The sequence below is a fragment of the Myodes glareolus genome, chromosome 4, assembly GCF_982192425.1.
Source record: "Myodes glareolus chromosome 4, mMyoGla1.1, whole genome shotgun sequence".
NCBI lineage: Eukaryota > Metazoa > Chordata > Mammalia > Rodentia > Cricetidae > Myodes > Myodes glareolus.
Window position 1 is genome coordinate 64,504,548 of NC_142029.1, and position 15,338 is coordinate 64,519,885.

General features: G+C 48.0%; 1 protein-coding gene across 1 annotated transcript in view; it reads right to left on the bottom strand.

The window, feature by feature from the left end:
• The window catches only part of Col6a6 (collagen type VI alpha 6 chain), a 156,636-nt gene that overhangs the window by 4,934 nt on the left and 136,364 nt on the right, over positions 1 to 15,338 (bottom strand). The window contains exons 33-35 of the mRNA XM_087905507.1: positions 13,078 to 13,174; positions 9,559 to 10,230; positions 6,728 to 6,821 (exon numbers count right to left, since the gene is read on the bottom strand). Coding sequence (XP_087761633.1) covers positions 6,728 to 6,821; positions 9,559 to 10,230; positions 13,078 to 13,174 — 863 coding nt within the window. The remainder of the gene's footprint in view (positions 1 to 6,727; positions 6,822 to 9,558; positions 10,231 to 13,077; positions 13,175 to 15,338) is intronic.

The window sequence follows — 15,338 nt, forward strand, 5'->3', positions numbered from 1 at the left end:
GCTTACAACATGGGGTGATGGTGCTATCTCCAAGAACTATGCCCCATCTAGCAAAAACCACAGTCTCAGGCTTAGGAACCGCCCCTCCCCTTCTAGTTGTTGGTCAGGTCAGGAGAATACAGGTTTCCCTAACAATATGAGCTATTGCCGATGTTTTTTTTTTCCTCAAAGTTTATTAAAATACAAAAGTCTCCATTTCCGCTCCTCCTCCCAACACCCTCCCACTCCCCTCCTCCCTCTCCATCCCCAATAGCAGTCAGGGTCTCCCACCCTGTGGGTAGTTCAAGCTCCTCCCCCCCCCTCCAGGTCCAGGAAGGTGAGCATCCAAACAGACTGGATCCCAAAAATCCAGTATATGCAGAGGAAACAAGTCCCAGTTCCAAACGAGGAGCAGGAGGAGGAAGAACATGAAAAAGGAAATCAGGACCGCAAGGGGTGCGATCACCCACTGATACAAGGGGACTGATCTAATGAGAGTTCACCAAGGCCAGTTGTCTGGGACTGAGCGAGCACGGAATCCAGCCAGATTCTCTGAATGTGGCTGGCCCGGAGTCTTTCTGAAAAGCTATTGCCGATGTTCTTGATTGCCTTTGGAAACTGAAGTAAAGAGCCTATTGCTGAGATGCCATGCACTTTGGACACGGGACTTGGAGGAACTTGGCTGGAACTGATCTGAAAGCAGCCTTCCTGAAGAGCAGCTCTCAGTAGTAAAAGGTGCTATGCAAGCTGCCAAGGGAGAGGAGCAGTCGGTAGTCCTACCCACTGCCTGTGAGCCACAGTGACTGGATCAGCAAGATAGTGCAATAATGGCCCCCTTTGTTGGACAACCAACAGCTATCTAACTAAATTTAAGGCCTGCTCAGTGGGAGAGAATTCACACCTATTACTGTAAACTTGGCCACCTACCCATGACTGGAGAGGTCACAGATTCCAGAGGAGAATGTTCTACTGCCATTTCCCTAAACTAATACAATTCCTAGCCTAAATCTTTATGCCGATAGATGAGTGTATCGTTCAGCCTCACCAAAGAAGCTGCTTTCTGCAGCAGAGACTGCTATAAAGATCCACAATGCTTCAAGTGCAGAGAATAAGTCAGTGGGGTACCCAACCCCAACAGATCCATCTGCAATGCAATCCCTGTACCTCTCGGAACATTGCGAAAGAGAGGGTGGGGAGATTTTAAGAGCCAGAGGACCAGGGTGCCTGCTCCTACATAGTGTTCCCTAGGCATGGCAGAGGAAGTGCACCCATGATGTCTCAACGGAGTGTCTGCAGGAACAAGTCCAGCATGCTGACAACAGTTGAGTGTCCACGTGGATGGGCAAACTACCCAAGCTCCCATCCTTGGGTGAAGAGCTGCAGGGATCAATGGCTTCTGAGAGCGGGAGAAACCGCTTCCTCCAGGGACAAGCTCCCACGTAGGTTGTCCAATCCTAAGTGATCAACCCTGCACACATCCATATGGCCAATGTTAAATGGACTCAGAGGTTGCTTATATGTGTGTGCACATACAGTGTATGTATTTGTGTAACAAGAAGTCATGGATTTGGGAGGGAGGATTTGGTAGGAGTTGGAGGCATGAAGCGATGGAGATGCAGTGCTTGTGATTGAGATTCTCTAAAGACTTAATTTCCATGTATTTACACAATGCAGTTTTATATCCATCACCACTACCCTCCAATTTCCTCTAGTACCCCCCATCCCATTTTGTTCCCAACTTAATGTCCCTTTTTGTTAATAATCCCAAATCCAAATTGTGCCACCTCTATGCACGTGGGTGTGCATCCATCCTTGCTTGGGACCTGTGCACTCCACCATACAGTGGCCACTTCCCTAAGAGAGTGACTTCCTCCCTACAAGGGATTTCTTTTGAGTCTAAAGTGCACTGTTCTCTCAAGGCTTGGTTCTCTCCATGTGTGTCATTCTCCTCCCCTCCCCCTCCTTTATTACATCACCTATCTCAGCTTTGTTAAGGAAACAACAGCTAAAGAGAGTTTGTTTCCAAGCACCCCTGCAGGGTAGCTCACCTGTTTTACTCCAGCTCCAACACCTTTGACCCCTGAGGGCATCCACACTCATGTGCACATACTCACCACCGGAGATACATGCATATAATTAATTTAAAAAAAACATTAGCTTGGCAATACTTTTAAGCTGGACCCTGGTACCTTTTTCTCTAAAGGGTCAAACACATTAAAAGCCTTTTGTTGTTGTTTGATGGATTTATATGTGTGTTCCCGTGTGTATGTGCACCCATGGATGTCCATGTGGATTTATATGTGTGTGACTGTGCACCCATGGATGCACATGTGGAGGTCAGAGGACCCTCTGGAGTTGGTCCCCAGACAGCTTCTACCTTCTGTTTGAGACAAGGTCTCTCACTGACTGGTAGTAAGTGGCCTATGGGTGTCCAGGTCCTGTTGCACCTGCCTCTCATGTGGGTTCTGGAGATTCAAACTCAGACCCTCAGTGTTTACAAGGCAAGTGCTTTATGTACTGAGCCCATGCCTTCTCTTTGAGTCTCTTTTTTCTACTGTGTTATAGATGGACATCTGTATTTGCTAAAGCATTTGATAAGGATCATTTGATACCTAGTATGTTATTTTTGTCTTTCCTGCTATGTCTTGTTGAAGGGAATTCTTTGTTGATTGGTAACTCCAACAACAGGCATTCTGGGCAGAAATAAGGATGAAATTATTCAACTTTTCAACTTGAGCCCTAGTAAAACTTGTAGAAAGCAAGATGTGACATGTTCTAGATAAAACGGGACAGGAGGGGACTAACTGTAGATCTCCGTTCTTTGTGGCCACAGCTCCCCCCACCCCCATGCAGATAATCAGGAGGCAGCCGTGCTATACTTTATGACTGGAGGCACGGAGCTGAATGACGCAGAGAAGGCTGCTTCTATTTAGAACTCTCTTTTGATGGTAATATATCGTGTACTTTGGAAGGCAAACATGTAGCAGATGTGCCGTTCATACGGCAGTGGTGGCTGTCCATTTTTACCATCCACCCCTCCAGGCCCTGCTTGTCCCTGTTTGGGAGTCTGGCACAGTATGTAGGTGGCTTTGTGTCTTTTACTGTCTTGGAGCAGAGCTAAGTGCTTACACAAAGCTGTCCTGCAGTCTCACCCTCTGGCCATCTGTCTGCATGGTTGCTGGTGGTGAGTGTAGGGGCCCTTCTCCATCTGCTACGGAACAGCTTCTGCGTGTCTGTCCCAAAACCACTGCTGCAGGCTGATCTAACGGTTCCAGTGCAGTCCCTCTCAGGATGGTGGGCATCTCCAGTGTGGGTCCCTCTTAGGATGGTGGGTATTTCAGTGCAGGTAACTCTCAGGATAGCGGGTCATCTCCAGTGTAGTCCCTCTTCGGGCATCCGGCTGGCTGCACCTTGTTCCTGCCAGGCATTCCATCCTCCTCAATCCTGTGTTTCTTTCTGCCTCCCTCTTGAAAGGCCGAGGCAGGGAGCTTCAGAAGCAGCTGTGTGACTGCTTTCATCACAATTTTCGGTTACTTCGAAAAGGCCTGGGGAGTTCTGAGTGGTGACACCATCAGGGAGTTCACAGACACTGATACAATTTTCACATCCCAATCCCTTGATGCCCTAGCCACTTGACTCTTTTAGATTCAGGGAAGAAGCTGAGCCTCTTGTGTACTAGGACACTGGAGAAGGAGAAATTACCTGTCCAAAAGCCCTGTGGATCCTCTTTTCCCCACTCATCTTGCTCTTCCAACAAAGCAGTTTCTAGAATTGCCTCTTGAGTGTGTAGTAGGTTGGCTCTGACACCTGCCTTTGTGGTCTGAGCTGGCTACATATTTGTGAAGCCCAGTGAAGAACAAAAATTCAAGCCCAAGTCAAAAGGCAGAATAAAAGCTTTTTCTTCTTCTATGGATGTCCCCTCTCCCTGCACGTGGCAACTTTTCATTTGTCATTTAACACTGAGCTCTGGCACGGGGAAGCAAACCCCTTCTGGTGACCCCAGCCCACGTCTTGGCCTGCCATCCTCTAGACAGATGGCCAGAAGCTGAGGCCCTTCCCTCAGCTATCCTAGCCCCTGGATACACAGTGCCTGAGAATATCACCACCTTCTTGCCAGGAATACTGAGTGGAGAGGAACAAAGACAAATGCAGGATGTCACCAGTCCAAACTGGTTCCCAGTACAGAGTGCCTGGCCACAAACCTGCTATGAAGACAGCAGGGAAGAAAGGCCAAGCAAACTAGAGGATGCCACAGTGGCTGGGCCAGGGGAGGCAGCAGTAGGGAGATTTCAAGTGAGCACAGGCTAAGTCCCGAGTGAGGGCTTCATCTTTCCATCACTTAGAAAACCCGATTTCCAAACTAAGAGCAGTTGCAGAGAACAATGCCTACATGCACAGCCCCCCAGAATGCCTTGAGGCTGCTTTTGCACCTGCCACTCCTTCCTCAGCCCCTTTACCCCAGCCATAAGGTTTCCTCCTCCTCACCAAAGTCAGTCTGCTCACTCTTCCACAGTCATAGCTGATCCCTCTTCCTCAGTTCTGAGCACTTACAGTAGGGGGAGCCCTACTCTTCTTGGATTGACTTCATAGGTTGCTTCAGGCTGGACTTCAGGAAGTATTTGCTGCTGGACAGTTCCCCTGGATCTCTTACTGCTGTAGGGGAGCAGGATCCAGGCAGGGTTTCTGGGGATTATTAGCACCTAGGCTGGGAATGCTTGGTGACCACACAGACTAGAATGCACACACTTCAGGGGAGGCACACTGCCAACAGTGTCTGTCTAAGTGTGAGTCATGTGATGGTGTTTGATTATGGCCAGTGGCTAAGTGTATTATTGTGTATTGGTTCACAGTGGCTTACTGCAGAAGTGCTACTATCTCTCTGATGGCTCAGTGGGTTAAGACCTTGCTACACAAGCTTGAGGACTGGAATTCAGATCCCCAGAACCCTTGAAGGTGTGTTTAACAGTCTGCCTGTAATTCCATTATGGCAGGGGATAAAGACGGAATCCCTGAGCAAGCCTGCTAGCCAGACTTGCTAAATCATCAAGCTACCACATGGAGGGAATTTGCATATGTGTGTGTGTGTGTGTGTGTGTGTGTAAGTGTAAGTGTGTAAGAAGCAGGCTGATCAAGGGAGACATTTGATGTCAACCTCAGGCCTCTACACATACATACATGTACACATATCCGTGCACACACACAACACACTCACAAGCAAAGACGCATCTAAGTCTAGGTTTGCAACCGTCATCTATTTTCATGTTATTTTCAGATTCTCTAGCAAGCTTCTCGTAAAGACATTCTTTTCCTGCACGCCAGGATGCCAACGTTTCAATCACTTCAATGTATTGTCCACACTCAAATTTCCCCTGATGTTCTCCAAATCACTTTTATGTGGGCTCTTTTTTTTCCTCCCTCTGATCTAGGATCCAATTAAAGTTCACAGAATTACAGTTGGCTGCCCTCTCTTTAGTTCTCTCATTCCAGAACCCTTCATCCTTATCCCTTTATTCATGACATAAGACCTATGATCTAACAATTCCACATCCTGGGGTTGCCCAGTGATTTCCTCCTCATTAGCTTCAGGTCAAACATTTCCAGCAAGAACTTCCCACAGGTGATGCACTGTTATGTCCCACTCCATCACCTCAGAATGTACATAACACCAGGACCGCAGGGACCACCCAGCACCAGCACCTCGGGGACCACACGGCACCAGCACCTGTCCACTAATGATTATTGTATCCCGATAAACAGTCACTACATTTGTAACTACCATTATGATTACAAATTGATGACTTTTTCTAATCCAACATTCTAGATTTATGATCTAGTATTATATAAAGAAAAGGTTTTTCTCCGTCCGTTTTGAGAATGTGTATAGATTTAAAGCATGCTGTGTGGGGCCAGCAAGATGGCTCAAGCAGATAAAGTACTTGCTGTGCAACCTGATAATTCAAGTTAGACTGCAGGGTCCCACAGTGCATGCTAGAGAACCCGCTCCCCAAAGTTAGACTGCTGGATCACAGTGAACACTAGAGATCCAGCTCCCCAAAGTTAGACTGCTGGATCCCACGGTGAACGCTAGAGAACCAGTTCCCCAAAGTTGTCCTCTGACCTACACACACACACACACACACACACACACACACCTACCTCTTGATAATGCACATGCCATGTATACAGTAATGCATTAACTGAGTCACTCAATGCCTTCATTCTTTCTAGAGTTGCAGCTGTCCAAGATTAGGCCCATGGGAGTCATGTCAAACCAACTCACTTAACCTTTTGACACAACACTGTTAGTTTTGTTTTGGTTTTTTCTTACTATGTTTTTGCTTTTTGGAATAACTCCATTGTCTCTGGGTGGAATTGGAGTTTCCTCACCAGATCCTGGACATGTCTCAGGCACCAAGAAACCCTGGTCCCTTTGAATGCACAATGCTGTTTAGAAACCAAGATCTGGCCACTGGGCATGCACATTGCCACTGGGATGTCCCACTGAATGTTTTGTCTCAATAATTGAACCTTTCATTTAAAAGAATAAAAAATACTATTTTGTTATTTCCAGATCAACTTGGTGGTCATTTAAAAAAACATCTCTTCCTCTCTCAAATCATAATTTAATATCTAAAACAGGTTTCCGTCTGGCTAAAATGGGTGAAGGGGGAGGGAGAAAAGGAGGATAAAAATAAAGACTAAGGAGGGGTACACATCCACCTGTGAAATCACACCAAGCACACAGTACCTTTGAAACTGGTGTGAGCGCAGCTTCAGATCTGGAGGGCTGAGTCTGCTGCACTTGGCTTTGAAGTTGACAGGCGGGTACTTGTTCATCCCACCTAGAGAGAGAAAAGAGGCCCTGGTAAGGCTGTCAGCATGTCTGTCCCCTGCAGTAGCACTTCATTTCCCAGCGTCCATCAAGAGGGTCACCAGGCATGAGAAATGTCTCAGGGAAATCCCCAAACTAAGTTTGGAGAGAGAGGTCTGTAGTGAATATATAGGCAAATGCAAAACAGCTTTTCACGGAGTTGGCTGTCGCTCCTAAAGTCGTTTAGCCGTTGTGAAAGATAGCGTGAGCCAGTCAATCCGAATAATGCTCTTGTCTCTGATAGGAACTAATTAGAGTATTTTATTTGTTTTTGTGGAGTATGAAAACGCAAAGGGAACTGGGTTGTCCCTTTATGGCCTTTATGTTAGCAACAAACTAAGTGCCTTTGGGTTTAATTCATCGCCTCACTTCATTTGGAAGAGTATTAATTTTTCATAACACTAAAGCATGCCTTAATCCACTTAAAAATGCAAAAGCTATTTTTTTTTACAGGGAAAAAAATTTAAAATGTGTTATACATGCCCTGAAGGCATGAAGTAAAAAAGATTTGTTAAACAAACATCTTTTTGGAAAAGTCAGGCCCTGCATTGAGCACTTAGAAAGCTGGCCCTGGAGAGGCAACCTTATAGGTAGGTAGATCCCTAGGACTCACTGGCTAGCCAGCCAGCCTGCCTTCGTGACAAGTCCCAGGCCACTGAGAAACCCTGTCACAAAAATCATGGTAGACATTGCCTGAGGAATGACAGCTGAGGCTGTCCTCTGACTTGCACGCACATTCTCTCCCTCCCTCCACTCCTCACTCACACCCCTTCCTGGTGATGCAGGGGTCTTCCAACTAACAGGATGTTCTGGGCTGTAACAGAGCCTGCCCTCAAAATTGCTATTACAGGAAGGGCACTATGTGAGGTGATATGACCCAGTACCTGACCTTTAGGGTTTTGTTTTGTTGTTGTTTTGAAGAGGGTCATTCTGAGTAGCTTGGGCTGGCTTTGGGCTTACAACAATCCTCCTGCCTCTACCTCTCAAGAACAAGAATTACCTGTGTGCACTGCGCCCACCGGGTCTTTTGGTTTGGGTTTTCATGTTTTGTGTGAACTCTGAGAGTTGTTGACCTTTGCTTCCCTAATGAGGAGTGCTGCCTTGACGTGACCCGTGCTTTGCTCTCTGCTGAATGGCAGTGTGCCATATGAATCACAAACACTTCGAAGGCTTCCAGAACTTCAGAAGGGAAGCAGACGACGCTCTTCCTTAAGCCTGACACCTGAACAGTAGCTCGAAGTAGGTGGCCAGTAATTCAATTGTGCTGAAAGAGTGTGACCATGGGGGCTGCGGCGGAAGTGGCTCCTGCAGTTCTGCAGCTGTCTTTTGGAGATGGTGCCTTCTAGATGTCTGTAAAGCCCCGGAAATAGGGTAGGTAGCTGCATCATAGTCAGGGTTTGAGAGTGCTTTCTGTAGTTCCCATGAGAGCTACCTGCCCTTTCCCTGAGTGGGAGGTGCTGCCTCACCTGGTCATGTGATTGGGTGCATTAGCATGAAACATCAAGAAGGATTAAGGGGTCCCAGGAAGGAGCTCCCAGGTGCAGTCTTTCAATCTCATTGGCCATCAAACATACTTCTTTTTACCAAGTGGTCTTTTGTTCATCCCTTGTGAAAGGCTCCCTTCAGGGTGACATCTTGCCCTTAGCTCATTTTTGGGGTTTCTGTCCAGAACATTTCAAAATAAACTTCACTCTGGGGTCTCACTACCCCCATACCTGTGTCTCTGAAACCATCTCAAATACGTGAATTTCCTGGGAGCTCAGATAAGATGCACATTCTGGTTCAGAACGTCTGGGTGGAGCCTGAACCCGCATTCCTAACCAACTCCAGCTGTTAGTTCAAGCTCATCCTGGATTCACGCCAGACAGGATGTGACATCAGCCTCATCAGTGGTCTCTCTCCTCCTGCACTGACCCACTTCGCAGCTTAATACAACAACAAGTTTGGGAACTAGCAGGCAGGCACTCAACCCTCTTTCAGCCTATGTTTTCCCTTTTCTGTCTGGACTCCTGGGGACAAAAACACCGAGACATCAGCCCAGTGCGTTTCCGCCTTCAGTCTTGTATCTGGCCATGGCTCCTCCTTAGCCATCCTGCTGCATCCAAAATGGATTGCGTATTTTTCAGAATGCCCACATTTGTTTTCTTATGGGAGCCCCTGGGTCTCACCACTGGATCCTAAGAGGCCACGGAGCTGGGAGTCAGTTGTACAAAGCCATACCCTTCATTCTAACCGATAAAATGGCATCTCCTCACGCTCCCAGCTCTGACTTTGGAACTTGTCAAAGCGAAGCCAAGAATTGTTTCATTCTTTCTTTGGCTTCTTTGTGTTAACTGTAGAAACCTTACTAAAAGGGCAGCCTGCTAGTGTCACGTGACGAGGGTTCTGCTCTGGAGCCAGAGTCCAGGCTGTGACTTCACATCCCCAGACTACCCCTCTCCATGTGCAGACAGATGTGTGAACAGCTGCTTGTTATGATTGCTTCTCCATAGGAACCAGCGGCATAGAAAAGATGAGCCAGAAAATTACATGCTTAGAAACCAGTGCCATCCCTCCCGCCCTCCATTATCACACATTTCCCTCCCCGACCCTGCAGTGCCCTTGAAGACAAACCAGAGGTGTCAAACCAAGGGCACGCGCCAGGTCATTGCCCTGGATACCAAGCAGGTGCTAATGTACAGGAAGAGTTTAGTATATGAATGACTTACGCCTGACGGAGTTTATAAAGGACTTCACAAACTTCACACCATATCCATGGTCAGGTTTATGAATCCGGCCAAGCTGAATCAAGTGCTGGTCCACAGGGTGGCTGGCCAGGTCCTCCAGTTCCTTGTCATTCCAGTCAGGGCCCAAGGAAAACACAAAGAGGGCATAGCCCTGGCATTTGGCTCGTAGGGACTCTTTCTTTAAGGTGTCCCCGTCCAGGTGGCTGGTTTCCCCGGCCGATATCACAAATATGACCTTGTTTTTCCTCAGGTTGGGTGTGTTTAAAAAGACATTGTCCAGAGCCCACCTGAGGGCGTGGCCAAGGAAAGTGTCTCCGTTCGGCTGCTGAACTGCTTGCTCCACGTGCCTCTTCATGAGGCGCTTGCTGCTGTAGGTGGTTAGGTTGAACTCACTTCTAACTGGACTCCTCTGGGTGTTTGGTAGGAAGTTCGGGGAAGCATGGCTCAGTAGGGCCACCCTGTCTCCAGTGACAGAAGTCTCTGGCTCGGGAGTGACCTCGAAGTGATCTAGCAGTGCTTCCAGGAAGTCTCTCATGTCTTCGAATTCTGCGCTCCCCACGTGCCGGGAGCCATCCAGCAGGAAGGCGGCATCCAGGTAGGACTGTGCTGGGGGTGGTTTGGCTTGGTCACAAGCAGCATCCGGCTTGCACAGGTCTGCAAACAAAGTCGTTTAGAGTTACTAAACAGATATGGACAAAAAGTAGAAAGATTCCACCCTGCCTATTTGAGCATCTAGGAACCACATAGTCTTATCTCATAAAATAATTGTCTTTAACACCAAGAGTAAGCGTTTACCACCAAAAGGTCCAAATCTGACACCAACCCAGGAGCCCCTGACTCTGCTCCATGCCACCTATTGTTTTTAAGATGTATTCCGTCAATAAAGTTTTACATTCTAGAACATACTGTAAGAACACACTCCTTAGCTGTTGACAATATGCAGGCTAAGCCAAGGGCCTTAATCACTACACTAGCTGTGAAGAACTCCTCTGCTTTGAAAATTAAGCTTTAAAAGGCAATGGATCTTTTATTTCAATGTAAGTAAGAGTTCACAACTTCATGCCCCTTCTAAAAAAGCTCTTCCATTAAGTGAAGTCATTTTTATACATACGCCTCTCTCATTATGCATGCATAGCAAGAGAAAAGCAGAGAGTCGATTTTATTGAATGTGACCACAAAGAATGCTCAGAGGAATATGATAAATGGGAAGTGGGAGAATTCTAGAAGTCACTTAATCTATTTCCATAGAACCAACTGAAGCAGGAGAGGAAGTCATTACAAAGGATGCACCGTCTTTCTAGAAGTTTCTGTATATGGAGTCCATGGCAGTTTCTTTTCAACGTTTACTTATTTGTGTATACATGTGGGTGTTCTAGGACAGCGTGTGTGTGGAGGCAGAGGACAACCTTCGGGGGTCAGCCCCCTCCTTCCACCTGAGTCCTGGGGACTGAACTCAAGTTATCACATTTGGGGACAAGCACCTTTACCTGCTGAGCTACTGTGTGGGCTGCATGAGTCAGTGTTTTATTGTTAGACGGTTTCAGAAGCCACTTAATTTATTTTAACAGCACTGACTGAAGCAGGACCCATGAGGTAGCAGGATGGTCCCTCCACCCGAGAGCTGGGATACCTAGGTTCTTACCACATAGCAAACATGGCATCACCTTGGCCAAGCCACAGTTGAGCACAGTTCCTCTGCACAATTGAGGAGGTAGCTGTACCTGACTGGGATCAGGCTGACCCAGACACCCTTGCAAGGCTGACAGTCTTGTCTGGTTCTTCAGTAAATGTGATGACTGAGGGGGAACGCATTCTGTAAAATCCACAGGGGTAATGGACAAATGGGATACCAAGCAAGCAGACGGAACTTAGATACCAGCATGGACCACAAGTACCAGCTATTAAGTGGAAAACTTAGTGACTAGCATAAAGATTCTGTGGGTGGAGCAAATGACCTAATTTCATGCTTGCTCATGGACTCAATAAAGTTAGCTCTGCCTATGTTCCTTCCTGAAGTTTAGTGAAATTTTATGACCCTGCGCAGAGCAGTTTCTAAAATCAGGGACAGCAGGCTGTCCATTTGCTCTGCTTTGTGGGGTTTTTAATTGCAGGAAATGATAGCCAAATATCTTCCATTATATGCCTAGGAGACAAAACAAGGGTTTAAGCGAAGGCATAGAGCCAGAAATCTCCGCCCAGTCACACGTGTGCAGTCACAGACTGTGCGGCACATCAGCACACTGCTGGAACTGACTTGTTCAGGGGTGCAATAAAGAATGGATGGGGGCAGACGAATCTTAGTGCTTCAGCGGTTTGGGGTGGGGGTGGGCGACAGGACCCAACAACCCCAGTGCAATCCACAGAACTGGCTATGTGAGCAGAGTGCTTGATTCCGGGGCTGCAGAGGGAGACAGAGAAGGAACCTGGACACTGTCCCCTTGTCACTCTCCATGTGAGTTCATCTACACAGCAAGCCCCAGCGTCCCACTGACACACAGAGAAGGCTTCAGACATCCTCTCCAGGTCTGAATGGAGAGTTTCAGGGAACAGAGTAAGGCTTGCTGTCTGCGAAAATGAAAGGTCCTTCAGGGTCAGCTTTCCTGGGCTTAATCTGCGTGTGTGGCCCTGAGAAAAATATCACGTCTCTCCATTTGATTTCTCCCACCTGCACAATGGCACTAATAATAGTTAAAGCATTTCAGTGTGGTTGCGAGCCTAGGGAGACGCAATTTATGTGAACCAATGCTTGGAACATATGCTTGGAACATAAGAAACCCAATAGCTTAAGTCTCAACTGTCGCCATCGTAGCTGGCGTCATGCAGCATTCTTAGGACAGTGCCCAGCCTATAGCAGCACCGTGGGGACAGCCTGCTGTCATGACCACCTGGAACTCCATGGTTTCTACATGGTGATGGAGCATCAAATGGAGGAGGGGGGAGACTGTTTCCAGCTAGACGGAGAGGCCGGATCAAACACCACAACCGGTACTACACACCTCTCTGATGCCTAACTCGGGGAGTCTATGAAGAAGACTCCTGGGTGAGGATGTAGGAGTTTCTGTCTTCCACGCCTATGGCACTGAAAACCAAATTACCACCCGGAAAGGAAACTGCTGGGTTGCCCTAAATCCCTTTCTTGGGAATTGTGAACACTTGCAATTTAGAAAACACATATAAAATACTCAATAGCATGAAAAACTTGGCCAGGGGACAGACTAATGTTTTATTGTTGTTATTGTTTTAAATTATTGTTATTTCCTGGAAGCTGTGCTCAAGTAGAGGGGGCAGGAGAGTAACCCTCCTCCTGGGATCCATTGGGGGGGGGCTTAGGGCTGAACTGAGAGGTTGCATCTGTGGAAGATGCACTGTACACCCCAAGCCCCAACGAAGCCTGCCCCAGGCCCTGCATCTCCCTCTGGCCGAGCTCCAGTTGCTTCTGCCAAGGGTGACTCAACACACTCAGCAGGCCTGATCGAATTTGCTTGTCCCTGTGGGTCTCACCATAGCAGAAAGTACACCGCTGGAGTTGCTCAAGCGCTGGCGCTGCGTCAGTCCCGGAGGGAACCATGACGACCTGGAATGTGCCCGTATCATCGATCTAGAAGAAGCAGAAGCAAGGGAAAGAATTGCTGAGCAGGTTGGGCTTGTAGGAACCTTCCAGCGCTGCTCAAGAGCTGAGGTCAGGGGAGGGCAACCCCACAAGGCTGCTGGGAGGTGGCCCAGCAGGTTTTAACCTCGACTCTCCCCTTCAGCTGCCAAACAGGAGAGTTCACCATTACAAAGCAGTTACTGGCACACAATGGGTGCCTTGTGGCTCAGCAGGGAGCACAAAACATTTTGGTATCCATCACTCAGCTAGCCAGGGCAGAGCCCCATCTTCATTCTTCATCTAGAGGGACTGAAGCTCAGAGAAATGACCAGCTGATCAAAAGAGGCAGTCTACACTTAAGTTCGTAATGGAAAAGAATGAAACTTCCATCCCCACCCCGCCTCCCCTGGCCTCACCCCAAGTCCCAGAGAACCAAGAAGCTGAGGGCTGCTTTTTACGATGCCATCAAATTGACAAACAAAATTAGCGATGCCATTGTTTTCCCTTTCTCTGGTGAACTAGGCACCGAAGCAGAGACGCTCAGACCCAGGCCCAGGCGGGTCTCCTCCCTGAACCATCTCAATCCTTTTGCGGCAGCAGTACCGTTAGCAGCCCACCTAGGGAGCGCCAGGGTGCAGTCTTGACTAGTGCCCCGGCACGAGTGGCCCTCTACCACACCGTTGGTGCTTTTGAGAGACAGCTACAGTGTCTCAAGTGAACCACACCTTTGCTCCACCTGAACAGTGATGACTGATTGAAGACTGAGCCAGGGCCAGCTCAGAGCGCATAGATAAGGATGCCCCAACTGACCTGGGATGGTGGACTTGCCTGTCAACTATGAGATGACAGTCGATGAAGGAAAATTATAGTGGCCCCATCCTGTGACTGAGATGGGGCAGATGATGTTTCTGCTCAGTGAATCATTCTTAGACTCTTAATAGCTCTCCTCTCTCTTTGGCAAGTCTCATTCCCACACTTAATCCATGGAGGTGTGACTGTGGAGGTCCTGGTTACTCAGGGTTACACCATTTCTCTGAGCAGAGCCAACTAGATGAGAGCAGGACATCTGAGCCAGACTGAACTGTTCTTTCAGGAGCTGAGAACTGGAGTCCTGGGGGCTGCTGGACTGTCTAGAGGCAAGAGTCTGCAGAGACGTGGGAGCTGGGGGCATATTCCATGTGGTGGGTTGAGGAAGGGGAGGAAGGAGAAGAGAGGAGGAAGAAGGGGCTCTTCCCAAGGCTTAGTTGCCCATTTTCTATCCTGCACACAATAGATGGAGGAACCCGTGCTCACCAGATGCCTCTCTGGCTGCCCAGGGCTTTGCCTTGATATTCTTCCTGAGATGGAGTGGAAGACTGAGATCTTGTGAGAACTGGAGACTTGGGCTACAATGTTGGACACGAATCCATGGAGAAAGGCTCAGAGTGTACCAGAGAAAGACAAAGAAACAGAAAACAACAAAAGCAAGCATGATGTGTCATACGGGGGTGAGCATGGAGGCTGGACGGCGAAGGGGACAGGAGTTGTCATGCTGTGAACGGGGACTTCGTATAATGAAATGCAATACTCTGCTTCTTCTTGCTATCTTCAGTAAAGTCAGCCTCGCTTGCTTGCGGGCTGTGCAAATGGATTCTCAGGGGGAAGCGCTGTCAGTAAACAATGACCAGACACCAAGCCATGTCATGCCAGCTCAGGGAGTAGGGGTCAGCCATCCGGGGTGGGAGTGGGCTGCAAGGACGAATCAGAATAAGCCAGAAGAAAATTTAGAAACCGTGTAGCCAGCTTTACAGACAAAAGTGAGCCCAGGGTAGGAGTAGGGACCTGAAGGCTTCAGCGCCAGGTCTGCTCTTTCCCAACAAGAACCAGCTTCCACACTTCAGAGTTCTAGCTGTGGATCTTAGTTGAGAGTGATGTTTCTCAGGGTATTATCCAGGGAACGCTGCCGTATGCTAACTAGCTTTGTGTTCTGTGTATCTACAATGTAACAATTTGCTCATTTCTGGCAAAAGCCCTGCTTAACAATGGATGCTCACATTTAGTCATGCATCTGCATGGTCATATAGAGCTAAAAGCAGATCGTCCTCAAAGATTCTGATCAATTGTTCTTTTAGAGCCCACTGGTAACCTACAAGAAAGTTTCTGTGTTTGTTTTCTCTTATTGCTTATTTTCCTG